The sequence below is a fragment of the Pelodiscus sinensis genome, chromosome 1, assembly GCF_052426305.1.
Source record: "Pelodiscus sinensis isolate ZL-2025 chromosome 1, ASM5242630v1, whole genome shotgun sequence".
NCBI classification, from domain to species: Eukaryota; Metazoa; Chordata; order Testudines; family Trionychidae; genus Pelodiscus; species Pelodiscus sinensis.
Window position 1 is genome coordinate 29,115,786 of NC_143052.1, and position 26,250 is coordinate 29,142,035.

The 26,250-nt window shown below is 45.7% G+C and overlaps 1 protein-coding gene across 1 annotated transcript in view; it reads right to left on the bottom strand.

Annotated features, from left to right (window-relative positions):
• Nucleotides 1–6,221: 6,221 nt before the first annotated feature.
• Nucleotides 6,222–26,250, bottom strand: part of LAMB1 (laminin subunit beta 1) — a 92,023-nt gene continuing 71,994 nt past the window's right edge. The window contains exons 26-33 of the mRNA XM_075927255.2: nucleotides 25,246–25,487; nucleotides 16,489–16,692; nucleotides 15,918–16,062; nucleotides 13,246–13,453; nucleotides 12,913–13,054; nucleotides 10,727–10,903; nucleotides 8,300–8,459; nucleotides 6,222–6,817 (exon numbers count right to left, since the gene is read on the bottom strand). Of these exons, the coding sequence (XP_075783370.2) occupies nucleotides 6,681–6,817; nucleotides 8,300–8,459; nucleotides 10,727–10,903; nucleotides 12,913–13,054; nucleotides 13,246–13,453; nucleotides 15,918–16,062; nucleotides 16,489–16,692; nucleotides 25,246–25,487 (1,415 nt within the window). The 3' untranslated portion in view covers nucleotides 6,222–6,680. The remainder of the gene's footprint in view (nucleotides 6,818–8,299; nucleotides 8,460–10,726; nucleotides 10,904–12,912; nucleotides 13,055–13,245; nucleotides 13,454–15,917; nucleotides 16,063–16,488; nucleotides 16,693–25,245; nucleotides 25,488–26,250) is intronic.

Genomic DNA, 26,250 nt, shown 5'->3' on the forward strand with positions numbered 1-26,250 from the left:
ACTATTCTAACAAATGCCTGCTGTTGGCAAGAAATTAAACACAAAGCGAGAACTTGGTAGATTATACTGCTATATGTAAGTATCCAATTTAAATGGGAATAGAAGTTGAGGTAAAACTACTTTAGCTGAACTAATTTTTCTTGCCAAACTTAATTTGTTTCAGTGCTATACAGTGGAGATCTTGAATTAAACAGATTTTCACTAATAGCTAAAATATGAGTGAAGCACAGTTATGTCTTGCATGTATTACATATAATGACACATTTTGGAAAGTCTTAATCATTAAACATAGGAGATGGCTTCTGTACAGCCATGTACTTGATGATTTTTGAAATATGTAACTGTTTTAAACAAACTTTTGAAAACCAAAATGAAGACTAGGGAAAAAGTGGCAGCACATTAACAGACTCCCTGAACTTATGTTTGCAGTGTTATAGGGAGTTGTGTGGGTTCCAGGATACGAAAGTGGAAGAGCTCTTTGTAAAATGTTCTCTATCTAGGAGAAGACGGTTCAGTAAAAGATTCCTTAAACTCCTGTTGCAGTCAAAGATGCAGAATTTTGCCTATATAACTGGCTAACGTGGTTGAAGACCTCATTGCTGTAGCACACGTTCTGCAATTTTCAATTGGCTAAAGCAGGATTTTCCTGTACTGTATATATTTCTAACACTCATCTCTCTCTCTCTCTCTCTCCCTCTCCCCCTATACAATGCAGCTACCACTGTTTGTGTACATTTAGGCTGCGTCTGCACTGGCAAGATTTTGCTCAAATACTTTTAATGCAAAAACATTTGCGCAAGAGAGTGTCTACACTGGCATGTGCTTTTGTGCAAGAGATGTGCTTTTGTGCAAAAGCATCCATGCCAGTGTAGAGACACTCTTGCGCAAGAAAGCTCCGATGGCCATTTTAGCCATCGGGTTTTCTTGCGCAAGAAATTCACGTTGCCTGTCTACACTGGCCTCTTGCGCAAGAACAGTTGCACAAGAGGGCTTATCCCTGAGCGGGAGTGTCAGAGTATTTGCGCAAGAAGCACTGATTTTATACATTAGAACATCAGTGTTCTTGCGCAAGTACTCACGGCCAGTGTAGACGGGTGGCAAGATTTTGCGCAAATTTAAACACAGCCTTAATCTTTAGGCATTTCAGACTCTGCCCTTTCTTGTCTAGAAAACCAAGATATGATATAACTAGGTCTCTATACAAAGTCAAATTACAAAACAAATGCATCATCCTTTAAATTTGTTAGTCCTGTAAATTCATGCATATCTGCTTCTTATTGTGGATATCCACAAATCATTTTGGCGGATATTGATGTGGCTGCAGATACTATAAAAAGGGCTCTATCACCCTATGCTGCCTCTACTGATTTTTAGTACATCTGTTATGTAGCACCCGTAACCATAGGCCCTGTGCTGCCCTTTAGCCTCATCAGGCTCTGCCCTCTAACACTTCTTTGCTGCAAAACCCCTGCCCTCCCCTCATCTCTGCCTGTGCCCCAGTTGCTAGCCCATAGGGCCTGAAGTGATGGGGCCAGCCATGCACCCCTGCAGGGGCAGATTAGTGACCAGAGTCTCTTGAAAAATAGGTGCCCTTGCCTGTCTGCCAGGCACTTATCCAGGTACAAGGTCAGGGCATTCCTGTGGAGGAGTGTGGTGTGGGTGCATGAGATTGTACTATCCTGCCCTTACTGAGGAATGGGATTGGGGTACATGCATTTGTGCCTCTTCCCAGTAGAAATGTCTGGTGGGACAGAGTGGGATAAGCCACCTATGCCCTGACCATGCTTCTTGGCAGGTGAGGGGTGTTGTGGTGCACACCCCATAAACCCAGGGTTGGGCAAGATGTGGCCCTGGGGCCAGATCGGACCCACAGGCTGCAGCTGGCTGCTTTCTAGTTATATCCTGCTGCCTGTGCCACCAAATTTCCAGGCAGTGGCTCAGGTAGCAAGATCCTATTTAAATGGCTCAGGCAGGGGCTGGAACTGTGAATCCTTTAGTGACAGCAACTCTGGGCGGGCTGCCAAGCAACGTGGTAGTAATGGAGCCTGGAATCACAAGTCCTTTGCAGTGTTTTTAACTCAAAGCCTCCAGCTTCAGACAGCTTTGCGGTTTCCTTAGTTGTGGCACCTGCAAGGGCAAAATGCATAGCACTTACCCTCTGCATTAGCAAAAGCAGTTTGAGAGCAGAAGTAGACTCTTGGCCCTTATGGTGATAGGATAGTAGGTACCTTTAATGTTGCTTACTGTTAAGTGAGTGCACAGCAGAAAGATACATATGGAAAAGTATGAGTTATGACTAGGGCTCGACAATTTAGGTAAGCTTAGGCAAGTAGATTATAGCCCAGCTTGGCACCGCAGTGTGGTCAGTGCATGCGCAGCGTGCTGAACTGCGGGGCTAGCGAGTGGGGCTCGCCGTGGCTTGGTGAGCCCTGGTTATGACTGTGATGAAGCAACCTTGTACTATATCCACTACTTCACTGCCACACGATCATGCATTTTACACACTTCACTTTGCATGCTGCACTCTGCACCCTAATGCTTTTACCATGAAATGGGGAGCCCTGGCCTGCACCAGGCACCCTATTTGTTCAGATACACTAATACCATGAGGCAAAAGGTCAGCTTTTTTAATGTATGGTCAGTTCATCAGGACAAATTGAAATCCCTGCTGTACTTCCTTGTCAGTTGCCACCAGAAAACTTTGTAACTTCTGTATGTATTTAAAAAGCTAGGTCAATGGAGAATGAAAAGGAACTTGAAAAGAAATTTAAGTACTGACACATATAGTTTGAAGGAAAGTGAGAAAGGTAAATCAATTTGGGATACATGCAAATTTCTTATTGGTGAAAAGGGTGATACTATTGCTGGATATGCTGCATGTATCAAATGCAAACAAAAGTGTATTTAAGTAGTCATAAAACTAGGATTTCAAACTTAAAACATAAATGTATACTAGATATTCACCCATGAAATGTCATCACACAAGACAGCTGTGATTCATGAATTATTAAAGGCATAAGACTTTGAGGTAATCTATAGTGAGGGATTCCTTGTATATTCTCATTGCTTGATTAACATAGGTGCCAATGCCAGATTAGCTCAGAAGAGGTAGCTGTGTTAGTCTGTTTCAACAAAAAAAAAACCAAGGAGCTCAGTAGCTCTTTAAAGATTGACATATTAGACCATAAGTTTTCATGAGCTACAACACACTTCATCAGCTGCTGAAGAAGGGGAAAAAGGATACAGAGAAGACACAGTGGAATCAGCTAACTACTTCAGAGTGGATGTGGCTTTTCTTCGACAGTGATGAGGTGAGAATACCTAATTGGAAAAGTACCTATTGTAATGTGAGAACCATTCGATGTGTCTATTTAAACCTTGGTTTAGGTTGTCAAATTTACATGTGAATTTCAGCTTAACAGTTTCCTGTTGTAGTCTTGAACAAATCAGCTCTTATTTAGGTACTCAGATTTGATACACAGCATTACCAACCAGATAGTGTTAGTTACTGACTGGGGAGTGAACATGGTTGCAGCCCTCAAGTTCTACCAAACCAGGAGGAAGAAGCAGTAACTGAACTGATCAATGTATGCCAAAATGTGGTTACATACGTAGGAGACCTGGACTTCAGAGCAGACCACAAAAGTCTCTGAAAGATATGGCAACACAATGGAACAGCAAACTACTCAAATTGAAGAGCAGAGGAACAGAATATGACATTGACAGAAAAGGGGGGGGATTACTTAGCTCACTGATAAGCATTGACCACAAGACCTTGAGCATATTAATGGAGTTCCTGCAGCCCTTCAAGAAAGAATCAGATTATCTGGAACAGTCATCACAACTCACTCTCCACTTACTGATACAAAAAACTGAAAAAGGCATCTCCCGCCTTCTGCCATTGATGGATACAAAGTCAACTCAAATCCTAAGCCTTGCAATAGCTCATGGAAAAGTTTGAAATCAAGTCTATACATAGAATAGGACTTTTCTTATATCCACAAATGGAGATTAAAGTTTTCACTGAAGAGAGATTAACTCAGAAGACACATGAGCTAGTCTCATTGCAAGAGAAAAATAACCCTAACCCTGCACAGATCCCCTCATCATCACCAAAGGACACAAAATGGATTCAGATGGTGAATGTGTTATGGACAGTGTTGAAGTGTCAAAGAATATCACTCTGAAGCCAACGATGATATGTGAATGGTAGAGACAACACAAGCACAATTTTCCCCTTCGCTCAAGTTGCATGGTTTGTGCATTTCATCCCTGCATCCAGTACACCCTGGGAGAGAGCCTTTTCAGTCTCTGGTCATTTAAACCAGAAACTAAAGAAAATCAGCTGTCCAACACCTGAGTTCTGCAACCCCTGAACTGGTTGTTTGCTCCCCTCTTTAGTAGGGAAACTGCCCTGAAGTCACATGGAACTTATTGCTCCTGGTTCCCTCATGTAACCCTCCCAACGAGAATTTGTGAAGCAAGAAATGCCTAGCTGTGGGAGGGGGGCTTGCCTTAGTCAGGGAAGCCTTGTCAAAAATTAAGTATCAACTGACCAAATGACCTTCTTCACCACTTTTGTGTATCCACATCCTACCTTGGCTGCATGTGGTTTCTCAGTGCCTTACTCCTCCAGTGGCTGTGTGTATGTCCTATGATTTAATAAAACTATGTACTCCATGTTATACAATAAAGATTGTTTACAGTAAGTCGTCACAGGAATAAATATTCCTGCCCTTATCTTCACCTCTTCTCCCTTGTGGCAAAACTGATCTGAAGTCACATGGTCTGGAAGCAAAGTACCTGCTGTCAGTACACTAGCTTGGCAGCTGACTGGAGAGTACCTTCAGCCCCCCTCCTAGGGTAGGAATTGACAGAGTGAAGTGTCTGTCACTGCTCCTGGCTCCCACACACGGACCCAGAGTTGAGGTACCCTTGGATTCCCCTTGTGCTGCCACAGGGAGAACAGACTCCCAGTTTCATGCATTATCTACACTATTTGGAATACAGGCAGTCCCCGACTTACGCGGATCCGACTTATGTCGGATCCACACTTACGAACGGGGCTTTCTTGCCCCGGAGCTCACAGGCAGCAGTCAGCCACCTTGACCTCCGGGGCGAGAAAAGCTGCTCCCGGTGCCCCTGGTCTGCTGGGGACCGTCTCCAGCAGACCAGGGGCATCGGGAGCAAAGCAGCAGCCCCAGCGGGCTTGCTCGCGGTGCCCCTGGTCTGCTGGAGACGGTCCCCAGCAGACCAGGGGCACTGCGAGCAAACCCGCAGCCATGGCGGGGTCCCGCGCTTCTGAGGCTTTGCTCTGGCAAAGCCCCAGAAGCGAGGGAACCCGCCGCTGCTGCGGGTTTGCTCGCAGTGCCCCTGGTCTGCTGGAGACCGTCTCCAGCAGACCAGGGACACCGCGAGCAAACCTGCAGCCCTTTTGCGCAAAAGTTTTTCGGAAAAAGACTTTTGCCCGAACGAGAGCAGCATAGTATTTCCGCAAAAGCACTGACAATCTTACATGAGTTCATCAGTGCTTTTGTGGAAATTCAAGCGGCCAGTGTAGACAGCTGGCAAGTTTTTCCACAAAAGCAGATGATTTTGCAGAAAAACTTGCCAGTCTAGACTCAGCCACAGGGTTATAAAGTTTTAGTTCCAGAAGCTGGTCTTGTCCTGTGGTGCTTTATCAAATAAGAGGTTAGACACTACTACTTGAAATCCAAACTGGTCTCAATACTGACTTTCAATACTTCACCCAAATGAGAAACATTATTTAGTCTTGCCATGAAGGTAGAGGACTGGACTCGATGACCTCTAGAGGTCCTTTCCAGTCCTAGTTTTCTATTCTATGAACTGTAAAGAGAAACTTGTGTGTCAAAACTACCAGCTAACTTGAGTTCAAGCGGACATCCAGTGGAGAGTTATTCAAGTAGAAATGCTGGCTAGTAAAACAACTCTCCTTCCCCCTCCCCCCAGCTCCTCGGAAATTGAGGCAGAAACACCAGTTCTTCACTCTAAATTCATTTGTCACACTTTTGATTTCACTGAAAATGGAGCCCTCTTAGTCAAAATTAATTTATGAAAAGCCCACCTTTAGGACTAAGATTTTATTAGAACATACTCTAACTGGATTAAATAATATTTGTAAAAATTGAAGTAAATATTTGATTTACTTTTCCAGTTACTAGTAACAGTAGCAATGAAGATAATGAATCATACTAGATACATACAGTGGTACAAAAGTACTATGTTTTTATTTTCAACATAAGAAAAAAATTCTTTGGTTTTGTAACTTTAAAAACTGAGAAACCCGTCAAGGATACCAGGTCTTAGGCCTGTCTACACTACAGTGGAAGGCTGAATTAAGATACTTCAACTCCAGCTATGTAATTAACGTAGCTGCAGTTGCGTATCTTAAATCGCAATTTCCATACCATGTCGACTTCCCTTACTTCTCACAAAAAGGGGAGTACCAGATGCTGGCTGGAGCTGACCTCAGTGTTTGATTTACGGGTCTATACTAGATCTGCTCAATCGAAGGCCATAAGATTGACCTCTGAAGAGTCAAGCTTCCACGTAGTGTAGACATAGCCTAAGTGTGATGCCACTGAGAGCTAGTTTATCAAACTTAATATTTGTAAAGCCCATCCAGGATACACTGGGTCCAAGACACTTTTCCCTCCTAGTTACAAGCAGGTGCTGTATACTGCAACTTTCTGGCTGATTGCCTGTAAGAGGGAACGCACTGTTTCTTCTAACTCCACCAACTGTTTGGCTTTGTCTTCCAAGACTTTCTGATTGTTTTCATATGTGCTTTCCAAATCTGCAGGGAAAGGGGGAAAAATATCAACAGAAGACTATCGGTTGTTTTTCACAGTAAAATCTGAAACTAGGAAAGCTGTCATACCTGTATTTAAAGTATTAATTCAAATTTTAGAGGTAGAAAGCCTGAGATTAGATAAAATACAAATTTGGGCCTGACAACTTGTCTCAATGCTATGGGGAGGAAGTACTTGTGTATCAATGAAAACATAATCTGGGTCTTTTACTTTAGGTTAGAATCTCTAAGCCAATTTTTATACAAAAAATACAGATTTGAAAGGAGATGAGTGAGTGTTGGTTTAGTTATGGTCAGACTATTCAGTGAATTATTGCAAATCAATAGTTGATATATGCAAGAGAGGGTGGGGGTTGAGTACAGCTTCCTCAGGTCTGGTAAAAGCAGAGGGAAAGCCTCCTGGCTAGTATATAGCTCTAAATATAGCTATATGCCTCCCCCTCCTGTTTCAGTATATAGCTCTAAATATAGTAATTTTTTTTAACTGTTCATTTAGTATTAACTTCAGTTTTCCAGAAGTAACTCTGTCTGTATCACTTTGGGTTATGATAACCCAATCTGATTAGATTAATAGTGAGAGAGATTCAAGACTAAGGTGCTGCAGGAAATCACAGCTTTTAATCTTTTCAGCGTGCTACAGCACTTGACATTTGTTAGCTAGGGATGTAAAAAGTCGGTTAAATAGGTAACTGTGTAACCACTAAAAAAGCGGTTACATGTGCTGTGGGTTTAAATAAGCTTTATGCTGCAGAGCCTGCAGTGAAGCCTCCCTGGGAGTGGGGCCACTAGCCCTTGCCGGCTCTGGTCCTGGGGAGGATTCCCTGCTGCAGTGAAGCCTCTTTTCTGGCAGTGGGGCTGGCAAGAGCTTTGTTGCGGGCTTTGCAGCCAGCTCCTGGTAAGCCAACGTGTAAGCAGGAGTGGGGACCAGGCCAGGCCTGCCACGTACAGGGATTGCTCCAGCTGGCTGGCGCAGCCCCTGCTTGTGGTGAGCTCCATGGGACTGAGGCAGGCCCCTGCTCCAGCCTCTACGGTGAACTGGTAAGCATTACCTCTTTAGGGTGATACTTACCAGTTAACTGGTTAACCTTTCACATCCCTAATGTTAGCCTGGTCGAATTAGTTAGAACATTTTTTATCCTATCTAATTCTCCAAGCAGATACAAATTTTCATTTTCTTTCCTAAATTCTCCAAGCAGATACAAATTTTCATTTTCTTTCTATGTTATATGCTGTTGAACAGTGACTGCTTTTCTACCCAGAAATGGATGCACCCCACTGTTGGGTGAATCATCATTTGACTGAACAGTATTCCATATTCTGCATGCATAAGTGTATGAACTTCCAGTAGTTTAGTCAAAAGTTTATTTTCTACCTCCAGCTGATGAACATTAGCCCAGTTCATTCTGCAACATGAAACATGACTTCAGAATCGGCAAAGACCACCTTTTCTCATACGTGCAGTCTTACCCTTGAGCAGCTGGAGTTTGCTGTTTGCTTGAGCTAGCAGTGATTTAGCTTCATTCTGCAGCATTCCAGCTTTCTTCCTGGCATCAGCAGACTCTTCCGTTTTCTTGGCAATTAGGTTTTCAACTGTTTTATATTTGGCATTCAGATCACTGTCAAGTACCTGCAATTTCAGATTCACAACACAAGGTGGGGTTATTGCTCAGAAAACTCTGCAAAGCAAATGCATGTTTCACCACTGGAACAGATGGTATCTAAATATCCCTGGTGGAGAGAAGGTCCCATTAAGTGTAAAACTTGCAAAGTCAGCTCCTACAACTCCCTCCAATCCCTGGCCCGGGAGACTTATTGGGACAGGTGGATGCACCAGATTATCTGGTCTGTTGATTAGAATTCTGAAAACTCACCAGCAATATTAGCAGCATGAAATGTGCCACCTGCAGCATGGGAGAATATGGGGAAATTGTCACTATAAGCGTGTCTAGACAGCACTGTTCTGTTGGAATAAGCCACACAATTTGCATAGTGCAAATTACGTAGCTTATTATGAGTCTAAGTCAAAAGAGCTTATTTTGAAATTTGGTACTGTGTAGACAGTGCCAGATTTCAAAATAAGGCGCTATTCCAACAAATCCCTTAATCCTCATGGCACAAGGGTTACAGGGATATGGGAAATAGCGAGAGCATTTAAAGATGCAGTGTTGCTATTTCGAGATACTTCCGGTATCCCAAAAGTGCAATGCAGTCTAGATGTACCCTTCGTGTAAGGTGCCTGATAAGATCTGTAATCACTCTTTTCTGTCTTTCCTCTGTCAGTGCTCAATAATAAACCCTTGTATGTGTTCAGCAAGATTTCAGAGGCCCCTTGTTTGAACCTAATAGTCTTGCTTAAAGGTTAATTCAGATATCTTACTCTCATGGGAGAGGAAAGGCTCCTTTGAGACAGAGGACTTTATTGTAGACAATAGATTGGAGCAGTGAGCCATTGACAGAACTTTCGTTGTCAGTTGTTTGAAGGCTAAAATAAATCAGAATCCCTCTTAGAGGTATTAGACTTTGGGAGGGACTCCATGCAGACATGGCCTAGAGACACTGCTATGCTTGCAAAATATTTGCTACTTTAGCAGGGGCGGCCCGTGACTATAGACCGACTCGGCTGTCGCCTAGGGCGCTGCCTTCAATGGGGCGCCTGATGATGATGTCACTCCATCGATGGCTGTGCAGGTGGGGGCGCTGATCGTGTGTTCCACCTGGGGTGCCAGCTGCCACAGCCCGCTGCGGGCTGCTCCTGTACTCTAGATAACTTCTTTCCAAACATTAACTAGAGGAGCAGGCTGGCTAGCATTACACAGAGATGGAATTGTTTCTACAGTAACTGAAGTGATGGAGGAATTTCTTTCAAAGTGCCATGTTACAAGTGTACAATAAATCTTGTACAAAATATGGCATGGCACAACTGAATAATGTATTGTACTTCCTGTGTTCTCTCATACATAGACCCCAAAGCACTTCCACAGAGGGCAAGAAATCTATGTTGTAGATGGTGAAACTGAGGCACAGGGAAGTGTTGCCCAAGGTAAAAGTAAATGACAGTTGCGAATAGAACTGAGATTTACCAATTTGTGACCCTACATGTAATCCATAAGAATATGGAGACTGTGCATCTCTCCATGACTGACAGCTTTCTGCTCATGTAGGAATTGGAGATTTGCAGGCTTTTTCTGCCATGTAAGGGTATGTCTACACTTGCACGCTAGTTCAAACTAGGGATGCAAATGTAGGCATTCGAAATAGTCAATGAAGCAGGGATTTAAATATCCCGCACTTCATTAGCATGATCTCGCCGGCGTGTTTCGAAACAGCTGTTGATCAGAGTAAGTGAAAGTGTGCACCAGGACGTGTTAGTTCAAACCAGACCCCTTGGTTCGAAATAACATTACTCATTTTTTGAGGAGTAACATTAGTTCAAACCAAGGGGTCTGGTTCAAACTAAAGCATCCCGGTGCGCACTTTCACTTTCGAAACAGCTGTTGATCGGGGTAACGCGCCGGCGAGATCATGCTAATGAAGCGCGGGATATTTAAATCCCTGCTTCATTGACTATTTCGAATGCCTACATTTGCATTCCTAGTTTGAACTAGGGCGCAAGTGTAGACATACCCTAAGTTAGTGCCAAAGCCAGCAGAAATTAATGCACTGGTAAATAAACCCCACATTGCCTTTCTAAAAAATAAATGGGGACAACAAATCTAATCCAGTCCATTGAACAAATGCACTAATGTTCCTGAGCAGCTAGCTCCCTCCTACCCGGTGCCTAAGCATGACAGGATATTGGGTAAAGCTGGCAGGAGCACTTAAATGCTCTTTAGCCTCAAATATAGCTCCCCATGAATTGAGTTTTGTGGAAGTCAGTAGGCAGGTATGTCTCACCTCTTTAACGTCTTCCACACTTTGTTTCACAGTTGCAATGGTTTCTTCAATGTCTTCCACGTTCTCTGAATTTGTAGCAGCCTTTTGTTTAAGGTCTTCCACACTTTTCTCTAGCTCAGTAAGACGCAGGGTAGCATTGTTTAAAGTTTCTTCAGATGCTGCATTTTCAGATTCAATCTAACGAAGAATGAAAGAACAGTTTAAATATCCCCCCAACAAATGTGTGTTGATTTTTGAAATTAGCTTTCTGGGAAAAAGTCTTGACCAAGTATTTAAAATGACTATCTCCAAAATCTTATCACCAAACTAAAATTGTGCAACTCAAATACCAACCAATATATTAGGAATATGTGGGCAGAGGGCTGGACTTGATGACCTCCTGCGGTCTCTTCTAGTTCTATGATTCTAGGATTCCAGGATTTTAAGAGTACAAATTATAATTCAAGTAAAATAAGAGAGGAATCAAATTTGAAAGTGACTAAGTTATATGTCATTAAACATGTACCTTATGAAATGGTGAGAAATAACCTTTCGTTCTGTATACAACTCAAGCTGGTTGAAATCATTGACTTTTGAAAGTCTAAGAATGCAAGATTGAAGCAGTAGTGTGTAATTGGTAAGGATAGAGTTTCATTAACTTCTGAGAGCATTCCTGGCACACACAGGACACTGCAAAGAGGGGGAGGAGGAAGAGATGCATCCCAGTATAACAGGTCACCAAGACATCTGCAGTCTTCGTCTCAATTAATTGTAAACTAAACTAATGTGACGTGGGTTTACATGTCAGGAATCATTGAACATGGCAAAAAAATTCGAGATTTGAAAATGTTAAGGCATTAGTCAAATCAACATTTGGATCCATTATTGTCCATTTAAATCATGGGTTCCTAAAGCTCTTCCTCCCTCCCCAAGTTTTGCTATCTTTGTTTTCCTTCCCTTCCCCCCCCCCCCCCCCAACCAGTTTTGCTGCTATGGGTGGAGATCTAAGGGTTTCTCAAAAATCAAAAAGGAGGCGTGATGCCGAAAAGTTTGGGAAACACCGGTTTAAATGGAAAGAAAGCATTGCTGTGTTAATTACCCGTTCAGCCATGGATAAACAAGTGCTAGGTAGGTTAGAAACCTAATAAGCCAAATATCAATACTATCAGATTTTAATGCTTTACAATCTTGTCAATGGAACAATCTGTGAACTTGTTCTTTATGAACTGGACTTGATGAAATGGGAAAATCTTCAAACTAGTTAAAAAAAATTCTAGTTCTAATAGAAGGTATTAAATTCTTATAACGGTGTTTCCCAATTGGTGCTTTGTGGAACCCCAGGGTTCAGTAAAGTGAAAGTAAGGATTCTGCAAGAACCCGGCACGTCCCTATCCCCTCTTAAAGAGACAGAGACAAATTGCAGTGGGACTCAGGTTGGTTGTTTTTTGTTTGTTTTTTTCTTGACAAATTTTACCCTGGCAATCCTAGGGGTTCCTTGAAATTCCTTCAAGCTGAAAAGGGTTCCATGGCCAAATAAAATTGTGAAATACTGTCTTACAAGAACCCACTGAGAGTGTTGAAGGTACTTGGTGGGCTGTGAGTTTAACATTCCCATTTCATTGCAAATAACATTGAGTACACTATGTAAAACATGACTATACTGCACAGTGTGTTAAGAGCCTTATTCCATGACTGGGAAGGGCCCTTCTAATTTGTAAAGCATCAAGCAAGCACACATGGACACTATTACTAATAATCAATTAGTCCAATTAAATATCTTCCAAACTGGTCACACTCCATGCATATGGGGCTCTGCAATGATATAATTTGGCAAACAAATGCCCATTGATGCTTCAATAAAGCATTCTTGCATTGTACTTGCAAAATCTTTTGCATGGTGGGAGAATGGGCAGTATGGCTCAGCTACCACGATACCACCTGCCTTGTGCTCAGAGCCTCGGGAAATCCTACATCTGCTGGGTTGGAAAAGCACATTCCAGTTCGTTTTCAGTACCATTTCTCCACCCACTGAAATTAGTGACAAAGATCTAATTGACTCTAGTGGCACTAGATGTTGGAGGAAAGTTCTCCTTGTGTTGTTCTTTTAAGTTTGATGTTTCAAGAACTCTTTCTCCTTTAGCTAAAGCAGTTACCTAGCATCAAACTAGGTACACTGTAAATAATTTTTAAATGCAGTTAGGACTTACTGAGGTAAGTAGATCCTGTGTTCCTTTAATGTCCTCATCAGCTTGTTTGATGGCCTTTTCGGCTGCAGTTTGGGCCTTTTCAGCTTCTTCCAGGGCTTCCTTCACCATGGCCGCAGTGACTTTAACATCTGTTGCACTTTTGCTGCGGAGCAGAAGTAACAAAATACGTGATATTTGAAATGTTTCATTTTGGTATGAATAAGAATTTGCAGCAGGGTGAATTTAACTTATGTGAATTTAACTATGTTTTTGTAAAATATTTGAAACCAATAGTCTGGTTCAAATTCACTAATTTCAAAAGAGAGCTGACAACAGTGTAGTAGTACATGTTACCTTGCTTTATTCGCTTCATCTAGCAACATCTCTGCTCTAGCAATGTCTCCGGCACTTTGCTGTAAGATAACCTCTACATCAGAAAGGCTTTCCACACGCTCACGGATATCTTGTGTCAGGGTCTGTAGCTGCTTGGGGGTACTTGGCATCTCCATGTTCAACACTTCTTTAGCAACTGCCTCGATGCTATCCAAATCAGCGCTATCTTCTAAGATGGCACAAATGCAGTGGGGGAAAGTAGACAAATTAGCAGGCCATCCATGCCGATGTCAAATTACACCACTGAAACTCTTGTCAGTACGTTCCTTAAAAGCAAAAAACTGATAAGCAGCAATGGGAAATAAAATGCCACCACCGCGATTTGCAGGACATACAATAAAATCCATTGCTCCGGCACTCCTGATGGTCCAGCACCATCGGGAACCCGGAAGTGCTCCGGGCAGCTGGACAGTTGGAGCTGCTCTGCGCCCGGCTTCCCCGATTCAGCCGCTGCTGAAACTGACCAGTAGCTGAATCAGGGAAGCCGGGGGCAGATTCAGCCGCTGCTGAAACTGACCAGCGGCTGATTCCGGGAAGCCCGGGGCAGACCTCGTCTGTCCCGGGCTTCCTGGAGTCAGCTGCTGATCAGTTTCAGCAGCGGCTGACTTGGGGACGCCTGGGGCAGAGCAGCTGGGGTGCTGCCGGGTTGGTCCCGCAGCATCGAGGGGGCGGCGTTACGGGACCAACCCGGCAGCACCCCGGCTGCTCTGCCGCAGGCGTCCCTGATTCAGCCACTGCTGAAACTGACCAGAAGCGGCTGAATCGGGGATGCCTGGGGCAGAGCTGGACTATCGGAAGGAAGGGCTATGAGGGGTCTGGAGTGGCATCCCTCCCACCCCAGGCCCCTCATAGCCCCCCCTTCCGATAGTCCGGCATATTTGATAATCCGGCACCCCCTGGGTCCTAAAGGTGCTGGATTATTGGAAGTTTACTGTACATAGAAAGTAGGAGGTATACAGGGGTCTGTGGTGGCATCCTCCACAAGTCCCATTTCAGCTCCCATTGAGGGTTATTTTTCACCCATTGGCCTCCCCACTGTCTTAAGCACAATATGGGTCTCAGAAGTATGTAGTTCCTAACATGGATTTACTGCATGGCTCTGTGCTATCTCAGACCTTGTCTGCCTCCTATTTCCCCAGCTATAAAAGAGAATTTGACAGCCTCCTGGAAGCGGTAAGGATCAATCAGATAACGGATCAAGTGTTCCATTGACATTCACGGGAGTTCAATGGGAATTAATTTGGTCCAACATATGTAGTGCTGTGTTGAATGCTATGAAAGTGCAAGAAGGTCGTGCACAATGCTTAGATACATAGAACAGCAGCAATTTATGGCTCTCAGGGACTGGGATCTAAGCAAAAGTTGCTTCTATTGCTCAGAAGGTCCTATTACATGTGCTGTTGTATGTATCTAAACATTCCTTCCTGTGCCTGCATAGCGCTGAACACATTGTTAGCACATAAAAAAACATGCGCAAGTGTTAGCCTACAAACATCACAGACCTCCCCAATAGAAACCAACCTCCGTCTTCCAGAAGATCTCCTATTTCTCCATAGGTTAGCTAATGATGGGAGCTACCACTAATCAGCTCTATTGTAGAGTAGAAGGCAAAGTCTGTTAGTTTTAACCATGATGGAAATGAAAAGCTTAGAAGGATTCTCTCTTCCTTACTTGGGTGCATTTTTTACAGCATTGTGCAAACAATCAACCTCCAACATTGTCTTTTATCTATAAAGCTGAAAATGAATCACACTTCTTATAAGACTCTTAAATGCATAAAAAAGACAAGATTCACAGAAATGATAACATTCAGAAAGGATTTTATGACTTGGTTATGTAGCTACCCAGAAAAATGCACAAGAGAAACTACCTATAGCTGTGGTGTCCAACCAGTAGCCACTATAGTGGCTATTGCTATAGCAAACTAACCACACTCAACTGGCCACCCTGCCCTGCTGTTAGGGTCACCCCACTGCCACTGCGGATTCCAGCTGCCCACCTCTACCAGCCCTGCTTCAGCCAGGGAGGTTCACTTAGCAGAGACTGCCCTGTCACTCTAGCCCTGCTGCCACCGGGGGTTTGCTGGGATTCCTAGCGGGGACCATTTGGCTGCTGATAGGTTCACTACAACTGGGACTTCCTGGTCACCTGGCCCCACTAATGTCAGGGGTTCCCTGACCAGGGCTGGGACTCTCCAGATGCTGCCTAGCCTCACTGCTGCCGGGGGTTCCACAGATGCTGCTTGGCCCATCGGGGGCTCACCAACACCTACATTGCTCCTGCCTCCGGGGCTCTTTATCCAGCAACATCTGTGGCCATGCCGGACCACAGATGCTGCCAGACCAGAGAGTTCTGGGTTTGGGAGGTTCAACCTGTAGTCACACTCAACTGGCCAGATAGCCACATCGTTCAAGCCATCTAGTCACAATTAACTGGCCAAATACCACCATGTGATTAGCATGCTGGACAAAATGGATCTATAGCATATGCAAAACAGGAAGAATTTTCTATTCTGCATCTGTACACATGACAAAATTTTACATCCTAATTTTATAAAAGCCTCTAAACATAGGCTAGCAGAATTTCTCAAGATAAAGATGAGTAATGTCAACTAAGGCAAAGATCATTCTTACGCATCAGAAATTCCCTGATCTGCTTAATAAGGTTTCTCAGCTCTTCGTTGCTTCTGTCCACTTGCTCTTTTGTGGCATTGGTTTTGAGCAAAACTTCTTGTGCATTTTGTTTTGCTTCATCTGCTCTCTGTTTTGCCTCAGAGACCTATGGGAAGTAAATAGAATTAGCCCGCTTTCCCCTTTTCTTGAACCTTCATGCCCATTTTGCAAACCAAAATGTAATTCTGAAAAGGCAATTCATATTTGGAGTCCAAAGTAGTGTGGGAAAAATTCTCATAAAACCCACAGACTGCTTTTAAATATTCTGGAATCCACAACGCCAATGTTACTTTACACAATTCAGACTAATGTTTATGGATTACACTTGGAATTTCAATTTAAATAAGTTCACTTTATGAAGCTCTTTTAAAACAGGGTACTGTGAGTGAAGTTGTGCAACCGAAAGAAACATTTTAAAATGAATGTTTGGGGTCAAAATGTTCTCCTCTCTCGTAGTTTTGTTTCATATCCCTGTTGGGGGAATTTATTTCATTTTAAATTAATGTTTAGTGATTTACTTGGCAAGAGTTACCATTTTAGAGAGCTCTTCAACATCTGCCAATGCACCGAGTATGTCTCTGTCAAAATCCATGGCTTTCTGCCACGCGCTGTGAGCCACAGTAACCAGACCTTCACAGCCTGGTCCTCCGCATTTCTTTTCTCCTTCATCTGTTCGGCAGCTCAGACCACCACACTTTGAGTCAGAGCAGGAAGCCCCAGGGGGAGTTCCACAAGTCTGCAATAAACAGATAAGAAATAGTGAAATAGTTGTGCTTAATTACCCTTGGTTAGCGGAGGGAAGACAGGAGGTTTCTGATGATGCTGAAAACATTTAATGGCACTTGCCCCCCTAGCAGTGAAATCTCAGGAGAACACCTGAGAAATAAATGGTGGCTGTAGCTGCTGTACTACAGCATCAAAAACGAAGACACTCTCTATTTCTCCCTGTATCTGCCCTCGAACAAATTTCACAATGAGTGATGGGGGAAGGAAAGCTCCTCTCTATAAATACACAGCCCTCCAGGCATGAACAGCTTTGATTACAATGGCACCATTCAGTTTCACTGAATGACATGTAACTAGCAAAACCATGGTTCTTTCAAGGGAAAATTGCTCTCCAGCTTGTGTTAAGAAAGGAGAGGGAAGAGGAGGACCCTTCCCACCTGAAGGCAACCCCATGGATTGAGCTCATTGAAACTCAGACTTGCTCTTGGTGAAATTGTGACATTTCAAAATGTGTTTCAGGTTGGAAGAAGTGCAACAATAATTTGAACTTTCCTCAAAGTTATGCTGCCATTTTGAAGTGTTTCAGTGTGGTTTTATCAAAATGCTTTTTCCTCAAAATGAAATTTTGACCAAAAAAAAAAAAAAAATCAACGTGTTTATATTTTTTTAATACAAACATATTTTATTAGAAAAATGTTAACCAGCTCTATACATGAACTAACCCCAGGAGTTTGGGCAATAAATGAAATTATTTTAAAAACTTTTAGTAAGATGCAAGGCTAGGCAAAGTTTTCCTTTTCTGGCAATAGGTGGAAGAAAGGAGGGTAGTCATAAAAATAAACTCCCACCCCTCATTGCAGGCACAAAAAAATTGAACTGGGTTAATTTTAAATGTTCTCTTTCTCTAACAAACAGTCTCAGCTTTTTCCCCTCTCTGAGATTTGGCATTCAATTTGCTGTTCTCTAGAACAGTGGCTTTTGGCTTTTCCAGACTTCTGTATCCCTTTTAGAAGCCTGATTTCTTATGTACCCCAAATTTCACCTTAATTTACTACCTGCTTACAAAATCTGGACACAAAAACACAAAACCTGTTTCAGTACACTAGTACTGGAAACTTGCTTACTTTTGCTCTTTTACCACATTTATCAATCAATTAGAATATAAATATTGCACTTACATTTCAGTGTGTAGTATGTCACAGGGCTACTCAGCATGCGGCCCGCAGCCCATTTGTTTACGCCCCGCAGTGCGGTTTGGGTTTACGTGGGGCTCAACATGAAGCCCATGGGTGGGACCCAAAACAAAAAAAGTACAGTAAACTTCCAATAATCCGGCACCTTTAGGACCCAGGGGGTGCCGGATTATCAGATTTGCCGGACTATCGGAAGGGGGGGGTTATGAGGAGTCTGGGGTGGGGTGGGGGGGCGATGCCACCCCAGACCGCTCATAGCCCCGTCCCCCCCTTCTGATAGTCCTGCTCTGCCCCAGGTGTCCCTGATTCAGCCGCTGCTGGTCAGTTTCAGCAGCGGCTGAATCGGGACGCCTGCAGCAGAGCAGCTGGAGTGCTGCCGGGTTGGTCCGGTAGCGCCGACCCTTGGCGCTGCGAGACCAACGCGGCAGCACCCCAGCTGCTCTACTTCAGGTGTCCCCAAGTCAGCTGCTCCTGAAACTGATCAGCGGCTGATTCCAGGAAGCTGGGGCAGAGTTGCTCTGCCTCGGGCTTCCTGGAGTCAGCCGCTGGTCAGTTTCAGCAGCGGCTGAATCGAGGACAGCTGGGGTGCTGCTGGGTTGGTCCCGCAGCCCCGAAGGGCAGCGCTACGGGACCTACCCGGCAGCACTCCAGCTGCTCTGCCCTAGGCGTCCCCGATTCAGCCGCTGGTCAGTTTTAGCAGCAGCTGAATCGGGGAAGCTGGGAGCAGAGCAGCTCCAATGGTCCGGCTGCCCGGAGCACTTCCGGGTTCCTGATGGTGCCGGACCATCAGATGCTGGACCATCGGAGTTTTACTGTATCAATATAATGGTCTTCTGTTGATATGCGTTTTAGTAGTTAAATTCCTGGACTGTCATTGCTCATTAAAAGTGCTCTCATATGGGTGGAAATCAGGTAAATATTGCATTTTATTAATAGCAGCAGAACTGACTTAAATGGGGCCTGTGTGTTATGCAGTCTTGCCTTAATCTTTGTATTCATACCCCTCAGTGTGAAAGAAGCTATTTGCATATATATTTGCATGTATATGCAACCACGCTAAAGTTGCGGCCCCCAGGGCTTCCAAAGTTGAGTATCCCTGGTATATAGAGCTGTATAAACAAGTCATTGTATGACAGGTTAGCTTGTAATGACTTTGTTAGTGCTTTTTATGAGGCCTGTTATAAAACTAGGCAAATATTTAGATGAGTGGATGTATCCCTGGAAGACGTCTGTGTATCCCCAGCGACACATGTAGGCGGGTTGAAAATCATTGCTATACAAAACACTCCTGAAGGGGCCTGCAATAAGGTTCCTAGCAACTGATGATACTAGCTGCGATCTTGATAAACCTTCTTTAAAATAAGAGTTTCAATGCCAATGGATCTTCAGGACAGTAATGCGGAGGAGAGGTTCCCAACTAAAAGCGTCCCCCTTCCAAGAAAAAGGAGCAGTGGTCATGGTAGACAAGTTGCTAAAAGGGAGGAGGGTAGGAAAGGAGTAGACAGACTATCCAATCTTTAGAAATTATCATGTTACTGAGAGGTAGGGAACCTATGGTCTGCAGCTTGCCTTGATCAGGCCCATGAGGCTTGGGGCTTCCTCCCACAACAGTGCAGCAAGCCAGGCTTGGCACTCTAGCCGCATGGGGACACTGTGGTTGGAGTGCTTAGCACTGGCTCCCTGAGCCTCGCAGGCTCAATCAAGGCAGATCAGAAGACACTTCCCACTGTTGCTCCCATTGCCAGGAATTGCAGCCAATGGGAGCAATGAGGGGGGCAGTGCCTGCAGTAAGCACTTTCCTGCAGCATTCAGAGTCACTTGGTGCCTGAGAGCTGTGCCTGATAGGCGCCCAAATCCCCAGCTATCTTCCTTCCAGTGCCCATGCCACAACCTTCATTCCCACTCCTGCACCTTCCCACCCACCCACAATCTGCATCCTTACCCCCAGCCTGCTCTTGCATCCTCCCTCCCACTTGGACCCTGTGCCACCACCACCAGCCTGCTCCTGCACCTTCCCACCCACACACAATCTGCATCCTTACCCCCAGCCTGCTCTTGCATCCTCCCTCCCACTTGGACCCTGTGCCACCACCACCAGCCTGCTCCTGCACCTTCCCACCCACACACAATCTGCATCCTTACCCCCAGCCTGCTCTTGCATCCTCCCTCCCACTTGGACCCTGTGCCACCACCACCAGCCTGCTCCTGTACCTTCCCTCCCACCCAGATCCTGCATTACCATGCCCAGCTTACTCCTGTACTATCCTTTCCCTCCCAGACCCTGCACCCCAGCTCACCCCTGCACCCTATCTTCTGCCCAGACACCCCAGGCTACTCACTGGCACCTCCCTCCTGCACACTGAAACCCTCATTTTTGCTCTCCCCCCAGAGCCTAGAGCCCCTCCCCCCAATATACTAGCTCTTATCCCTCATAAGAGTTAATCCGACCCCGGGGATAAGCTCTGAGTCCAGGCGTCTTTCTCCACTGGACCATTGTGGGGCTAGAGCCTCAGGGTAGTACGGTGTTTTTTTTTTCTCGGTTGTGGGTGATATTTGTGAGGGGTTTTAGAGTTTCTGTTTTGCTTCTTTCCAATTTTTCTCTGGGTCAGTGTCCCTACCCCCTGCTGTAACTTACTGATACTTCTAACCACTTAAGGCAGGGGTTCTCAAACTTTGTGATACTACAACCCCCCTCTAAGTTGCTCATGACCCTCAGTTTGACAAACGTGGACTTACGGTAATATATATGCCCTCTCCATCCTGTTTACAGACTGAATCATTTTCCAGCTGCAGCTGATTGTCACTTTCCTCAGAAGTCTGAAGGACAATGTGAATCTCCCAGAAAAAAAGGCACCGTCAGCCTTACCACTGTTCAAAATAATCACCAGGCTACTTCTCGGAGTGTCCTATTGACTCAAGAGCTCAGAAAGTCTGCTTTGTCTCAAGCACATCAGAAAAATCCAGGACAAACACACAACATGCCTAAAATGGCCAGTGGCACGTCTTCCGCTATCCTCACTACCACCACTGACTCCTACTGCATCCATCTCCTCCTCTCAGGCTACGTCTAGATTGCATCCCCCCTCTGTCAATGGGGATGCAAATCAAGCATGTTGAAATTGCTAATGAAGCAGGGATTTAAATATCCCGCGCTTCATTAACATAAACATGGGCGCCACTTTTTTTTCGAAACGGAGCTTTTTCAAAAAAAATGGCAGTTGAGACGCGGATCTGTTGAAAATAAACCCTTTTTCAACAGATCCTGTAAACCTCATTTTTTGAGGAATACAGGATATGTCGAAAAAGGCTTTATTTTAGACAGATCCACATCCAGACTGCCATGTTTATGTTAATGAAGCATGGGATATTTAAATCCCTGCTTCATTAGCAATTTCGATGTGCTTGATTCAGAGGGATACAGTCTAGACAGCCTCATTTTCACTCATGAAACCCACGTCTGGTCCCATGTCCTATGCAGGGGCAACTGGTGAGGGACCTTTGCGGCTCTGCATTATGCTCTGCATAAGAGCCACCGGTCCTGTCCCCGGCCACTCCTGCTCCCTGTCCCCTGGCCAGACAGCTTGCCCCCAGCCCACTCCTGCCCTCTAGCCAGACACCCTAGCCTGCTTCTGTACCCTAACTCCCACCAAGACCTCACCCCCTCCTACACTCCACCTCCTTCCCAGATCCCGAACTTCCACCCATCCCATTCACTGGCAGCCCTGTCCCGCACACACAACCCCCTGTTTTTGGCCCCATCCTAGGGGCCCCACAGATCCACTAATCTGGGAATCCAGAAAGTCTCAGTCCTCCCTGCCCCGCCCTGCCCCCCATGGGGGGCTAGAGCACCAGGGAAGTGAGGTGGGGGCCACATTAATGAGGGTTGGAGTTTTGGGAGTGGTGGGTTGTTCTTCCCCCCCCCCCTTGTTTCTCACTCTTGTGGTCCCCACCCCTGCCATAAATAAAGATAATGCTGAAACCTTTTGTGTCGGACATAATATTGTATTTTATTTAAAAGTGAAGCCTGGTCAACAAGCCCCCAATTAGGGCACAGTCACCATCTGACTGCAGCATCATAACACTCCTGCATCCCTCCCCCCCACACTAATCCTGAGTCCACCATACACCTGAACATCCTGCTGCGTCCCTCATACCCCCACATCCTCAGCCTCCTGCCATTACACTCCTGCACCCCCCACACACCTGAATCTTGTGTCTGAGTCCATCATGCACCCAAATCCCCACCCTAAGCCCTTCATACACCTCCACCCTGACTCCTGCATCCCCAGTTCCCAGCCATAAGATTGACAGAAGACAACCTGAATGTGTGCATGAAGCTGGATTTGACCAGTTACGATGTACACTTCAAAGAAATGTGCAAAAAGATGCAGAAGCAGAAATCCCATTAAATAAAGTCTCAGAGGTCAGAGTTTCATGTATGCTATTATTAATCATCACGTCAATTATCAATAATATTAATGTGCATACTTTCAGTCATGCAAATGGACATTCTTATACAGCTCATGACCCCAAAAGCCTGGTGTTACCAATGGAGTCTGATCATTTTTTGTGGGTGCAAATGATGGGGGGGATTTGGAGCATAGGAGGAAACAGTGGGACAATTGAGTACTGTCAGGGAGAAGGGGCCAGAAATAAGGAAGGGTGGAGAGGGTGGTTGTGACAGGGTGCGGTCACAGACGACCCCTCGGGGGTACCACCCAGGATGCTGACTCGGCCACAGCCACTCGCCTTCCTGCTCTCTGGGGCTCCTCACTGCCCGGTCCTGCTGGGCCAGCTCCGCTGGTCTTCCCCAGCCAAAGCCCTGAGCGGAGATCCCTGCCCCCACTGAGAAGCAGTACAGACACCGAACCACTTCAGGTCCAACGAGAGTGCAGTTTAGGGCCCCGCCTCCTGGGATATCACTCCCCAGACGGGCTCAAACCCCAAAGAATTAGGTAAGCCACCTTTAACAATGAAAGGGGGAATGTCCACACTGGTTGCCCCCCCAGGTAACAATCGCTTACACTGGGTTAGATAGAAAATAAAAATGGTTTTATTAAGTTGAAGCAGTAGGATTTAAGTAGTAATAAGCAGGGCTCGACAAATAATACAATCTACTTGCCCGGGGCAAGTAGATTGTAACCCAGAAGAGTCGGGTTCGGGTGATCTGCGCATGTGCAGATCGCCAGACAGCGCAGCTGGCGAGCGGGGCTCGCCGCGGTTCAGCAAGCCCTGGTAGTAAGTGAAAACAGGCAGAGGGAAGTAGGTTACAAATCAAAAGAAAAAAAAAACCGCTTGGCTAATTCTCCACTGAAACCTCAGTGCAAACTTAAACTCACCCTAAAACCTCTTTTCCAGCTGCCAGTCTAAACCAGGGCTGTCTTCCCCTGGTTCCGTCCTTCAGGTGCAGCCCAGCCAAAAGACCCAGGCCTCTCCTTTCCTATTCCTTTTGTTAAGGAGTTGAGGCCCCTCCCTACCAACCACTGCTCAGACTGAAGGACAAAAGATTGTTTAACAGTGGCTCATTTAGAATAGTGATCTCCAACCTTTTTAAGCACAAGATCACTTTTTTTTAATTGAAGTGCAATCCAGGATCTACCTCAAACCCAAATACTCTGGCCCCACTTCCTTTGTGCCCTTTCTCCAAGGCCCCACTCCTGCTCACTCCGTCCTCCCTCCCTCCCCCATTCTTCCTCACTCTCATCAGGCAGGGGCAGAGGGTTGAGGTGCCAGGCTCTGGTCTGGGTTAAGGGCTTCGGAGTGTGAGAGGGGCTCTGAGCTGAGCCAGGGGCACAGACTGGGGGTGTAGGAGGGGTTTATGACTGAGGCAGGGGCTCAGGATTCAGGCTCCAGCTGGTCACTGCTTAGCACAGGTGGCTCCTGGGTGGTGGTGCAGTGGGGTTAAGGGGCTCACCCCCGCCCTGACCCTGCACCACTCTCAGAAGCAGCCAGAAAACTCCTTCCATCCCAAGACCTGTTGTGCCCCCCCCCTCCACTGCCCTGACCTGCACAGCAAGCTTAGGAGGGAGGGACAGTCCCAAGGCAAAGGGCAGGAGGTGCACAACAGTGGGGGGAGGGGCAACTGACATGCCGGCATTTGAAAGCCTCTTGGCCAAATCTGTCAAGACCACCAGTCAGAGGTTCCAAGATCTACCAGTAGATCCTGATCTACTGGTTGGTGACCACTGATCTAGAAGTTGCAGATAACACCCTCCTAGGGTTACCAGATAGATCCCCGCCCTCAAAATACCAGACACACTTGATTGTGGGCGGGGGGCAGGGCAGGCTGGGAGGAAGGGGGTGGTGGTAGGGGGTGGGGGCGGGGACGGGTGCTGCAGGGCTGGCTGGGAGGAAGGGGGGACGGGAAGCAGAGCAGGGGAGGGATCGGGGGCTGGGGGGCTGGATGGGAGGAGGAGGGGCCACAGGAAGGGTGGTGGGAAGCAGAGCTGGTGGGGGAGCGGGGGTGCAGCTACTGGCCACAGCAGGAGTCCAACAGGCCGCACCCCTGGCAGGCACTCCCTCTAGTTGCTAGTAGAAGGGGGTGGGGGTGGGACTGGGAGTCCCTCCCCCCGCCCAGCTTCTGCACACAACCAGAGGCTCCCAGCTGGGAGGCGGGGCCGCGATTGGCGCTGGGAGCCTCTGGTTGCGTGCAGAAGCCGGGCAGGGGGAATGGCTGGGAGTCCTAGCCCTGCCCGCCTTTTGCACGCGACTACAGGGCTCCCACCGCCAATCACGGCCCCACCTCCCGTAGCTCCCCCACCCCCACCAGGCTTCCGTCCGGCGCCCAGCCGGAAATTCAGAAAATACCGGAGATTACACACGTCTGGTATTTTCTGAATTTTTCTACTGGACAGAGGGTGCAAATACCAGACTGGTAGAAAACTGGACACCTGGCAACCCTACACACTCCATGTCTCCCATTCACATATTTGAAACTCACAAAGTATTCCCCACTCCATGTGTCTAATTTTACACATACAAATGATACATAAAACAGAGTAAGATAAACAGAACCAGCAGACCATGACATGAAGATCAGTGGGTTATATGAAATAATTCGCTCAAACCCCCTTTGAGTTATGTATATTCATGTCCATGAGTCCATTTCATAAAGAATGGGGGGGAGGGGGCTCCGTCACAGTGGTGTTCGGAAGATAGTGCCTCACCCTGCGGCTCGCAAGTCCTGGGAACTGGAACTGAGTTTCAATCTCCCTCAGTACACCAGACAAGCATTCTCCTAAAACCAAAATCCACTTCAACAGAGTTCCAGGCTTTGTTCAGCTGTAAACAGCCTGCCTCTGCCTTCCTGCCTGTCACATCAACAGCATCACTGATATTTTCCTGCAGTTCTATACCCAAAAAAATCCTACCTTCTCAGCCACTTCAGAAAGATCCAGACTTTGCAGTTTGCCGGCCAGTTCATCCAGAAGGCGTGACTGCTCCTCTTGTTTCGCCTTGAACTGAGCCTCTTGCTCACCGATTAAGTCTTCCACTTCCTGTCGTGTCTGAGCTGACTGTTCCACAAGGCTATCAGGGTGAACAGTAGTGGCATTGACCCTCTCTTCTGCCTCCAGGGACATCTGGAAATATTTGGTGATACTATCCAAGGCGCCTGCAGAAGTGAGATCCAACTGTTCAGCAATTAGTCCTCACTGCTGAATTTACAGAACAATCCATTTGTTACAGGGAGTTTAGTGGATGATAAAATTGTATGAGGCCTTTCCTCTGTTAAACCAAATACAAAGTTCATAGAAATGTTATTACTCTTAGTATGCTTGAACTGTCAGTGGAGCAAATTCTGCTATCCATCAAACAACCCTCCCGATGATGGTCCTGCTGATGCTTTCATTTCAGTTCTCAACAGAATTTGATTCTCTAATATTAAAAAGTATGAAAATTCTTCCAGACTCAGGCTCTGATCCTGCTGCCACTGGAAGCAAAAGAAGATCTGGCCCTAGATTTATAAAGATAGATCTTATTTACGTTTGTGACTCATTGATTCCAGGGAACTGCTTGGTGAATAGGTGCAATTCACCCTGGAGCAGTGGACCAGCACAAGACCTACACTCCATATTCAAGTATTGGCTTGACAGGGATATACATAGAGCCCAATCCTACTGCAAACTCTCTAAACAGGCGTATATGTCACTCTGAGTATGGATGGTTGGATTTGGCCCTCTGTGACATACTCTTATTCACGAACATCATGTGCTCTTTCATATAGACACTTAGTAATCTAATGTAATTAAATGTGTGCCAAAGTAACTTCAGATATTTGTATGTATATTTAATTGTGGTATGTAACAAAATACTAATCTACCATTGGGCTTACTGTTCCTACACGGACTCTTTTGACCGGTCTATGACTTCTACAC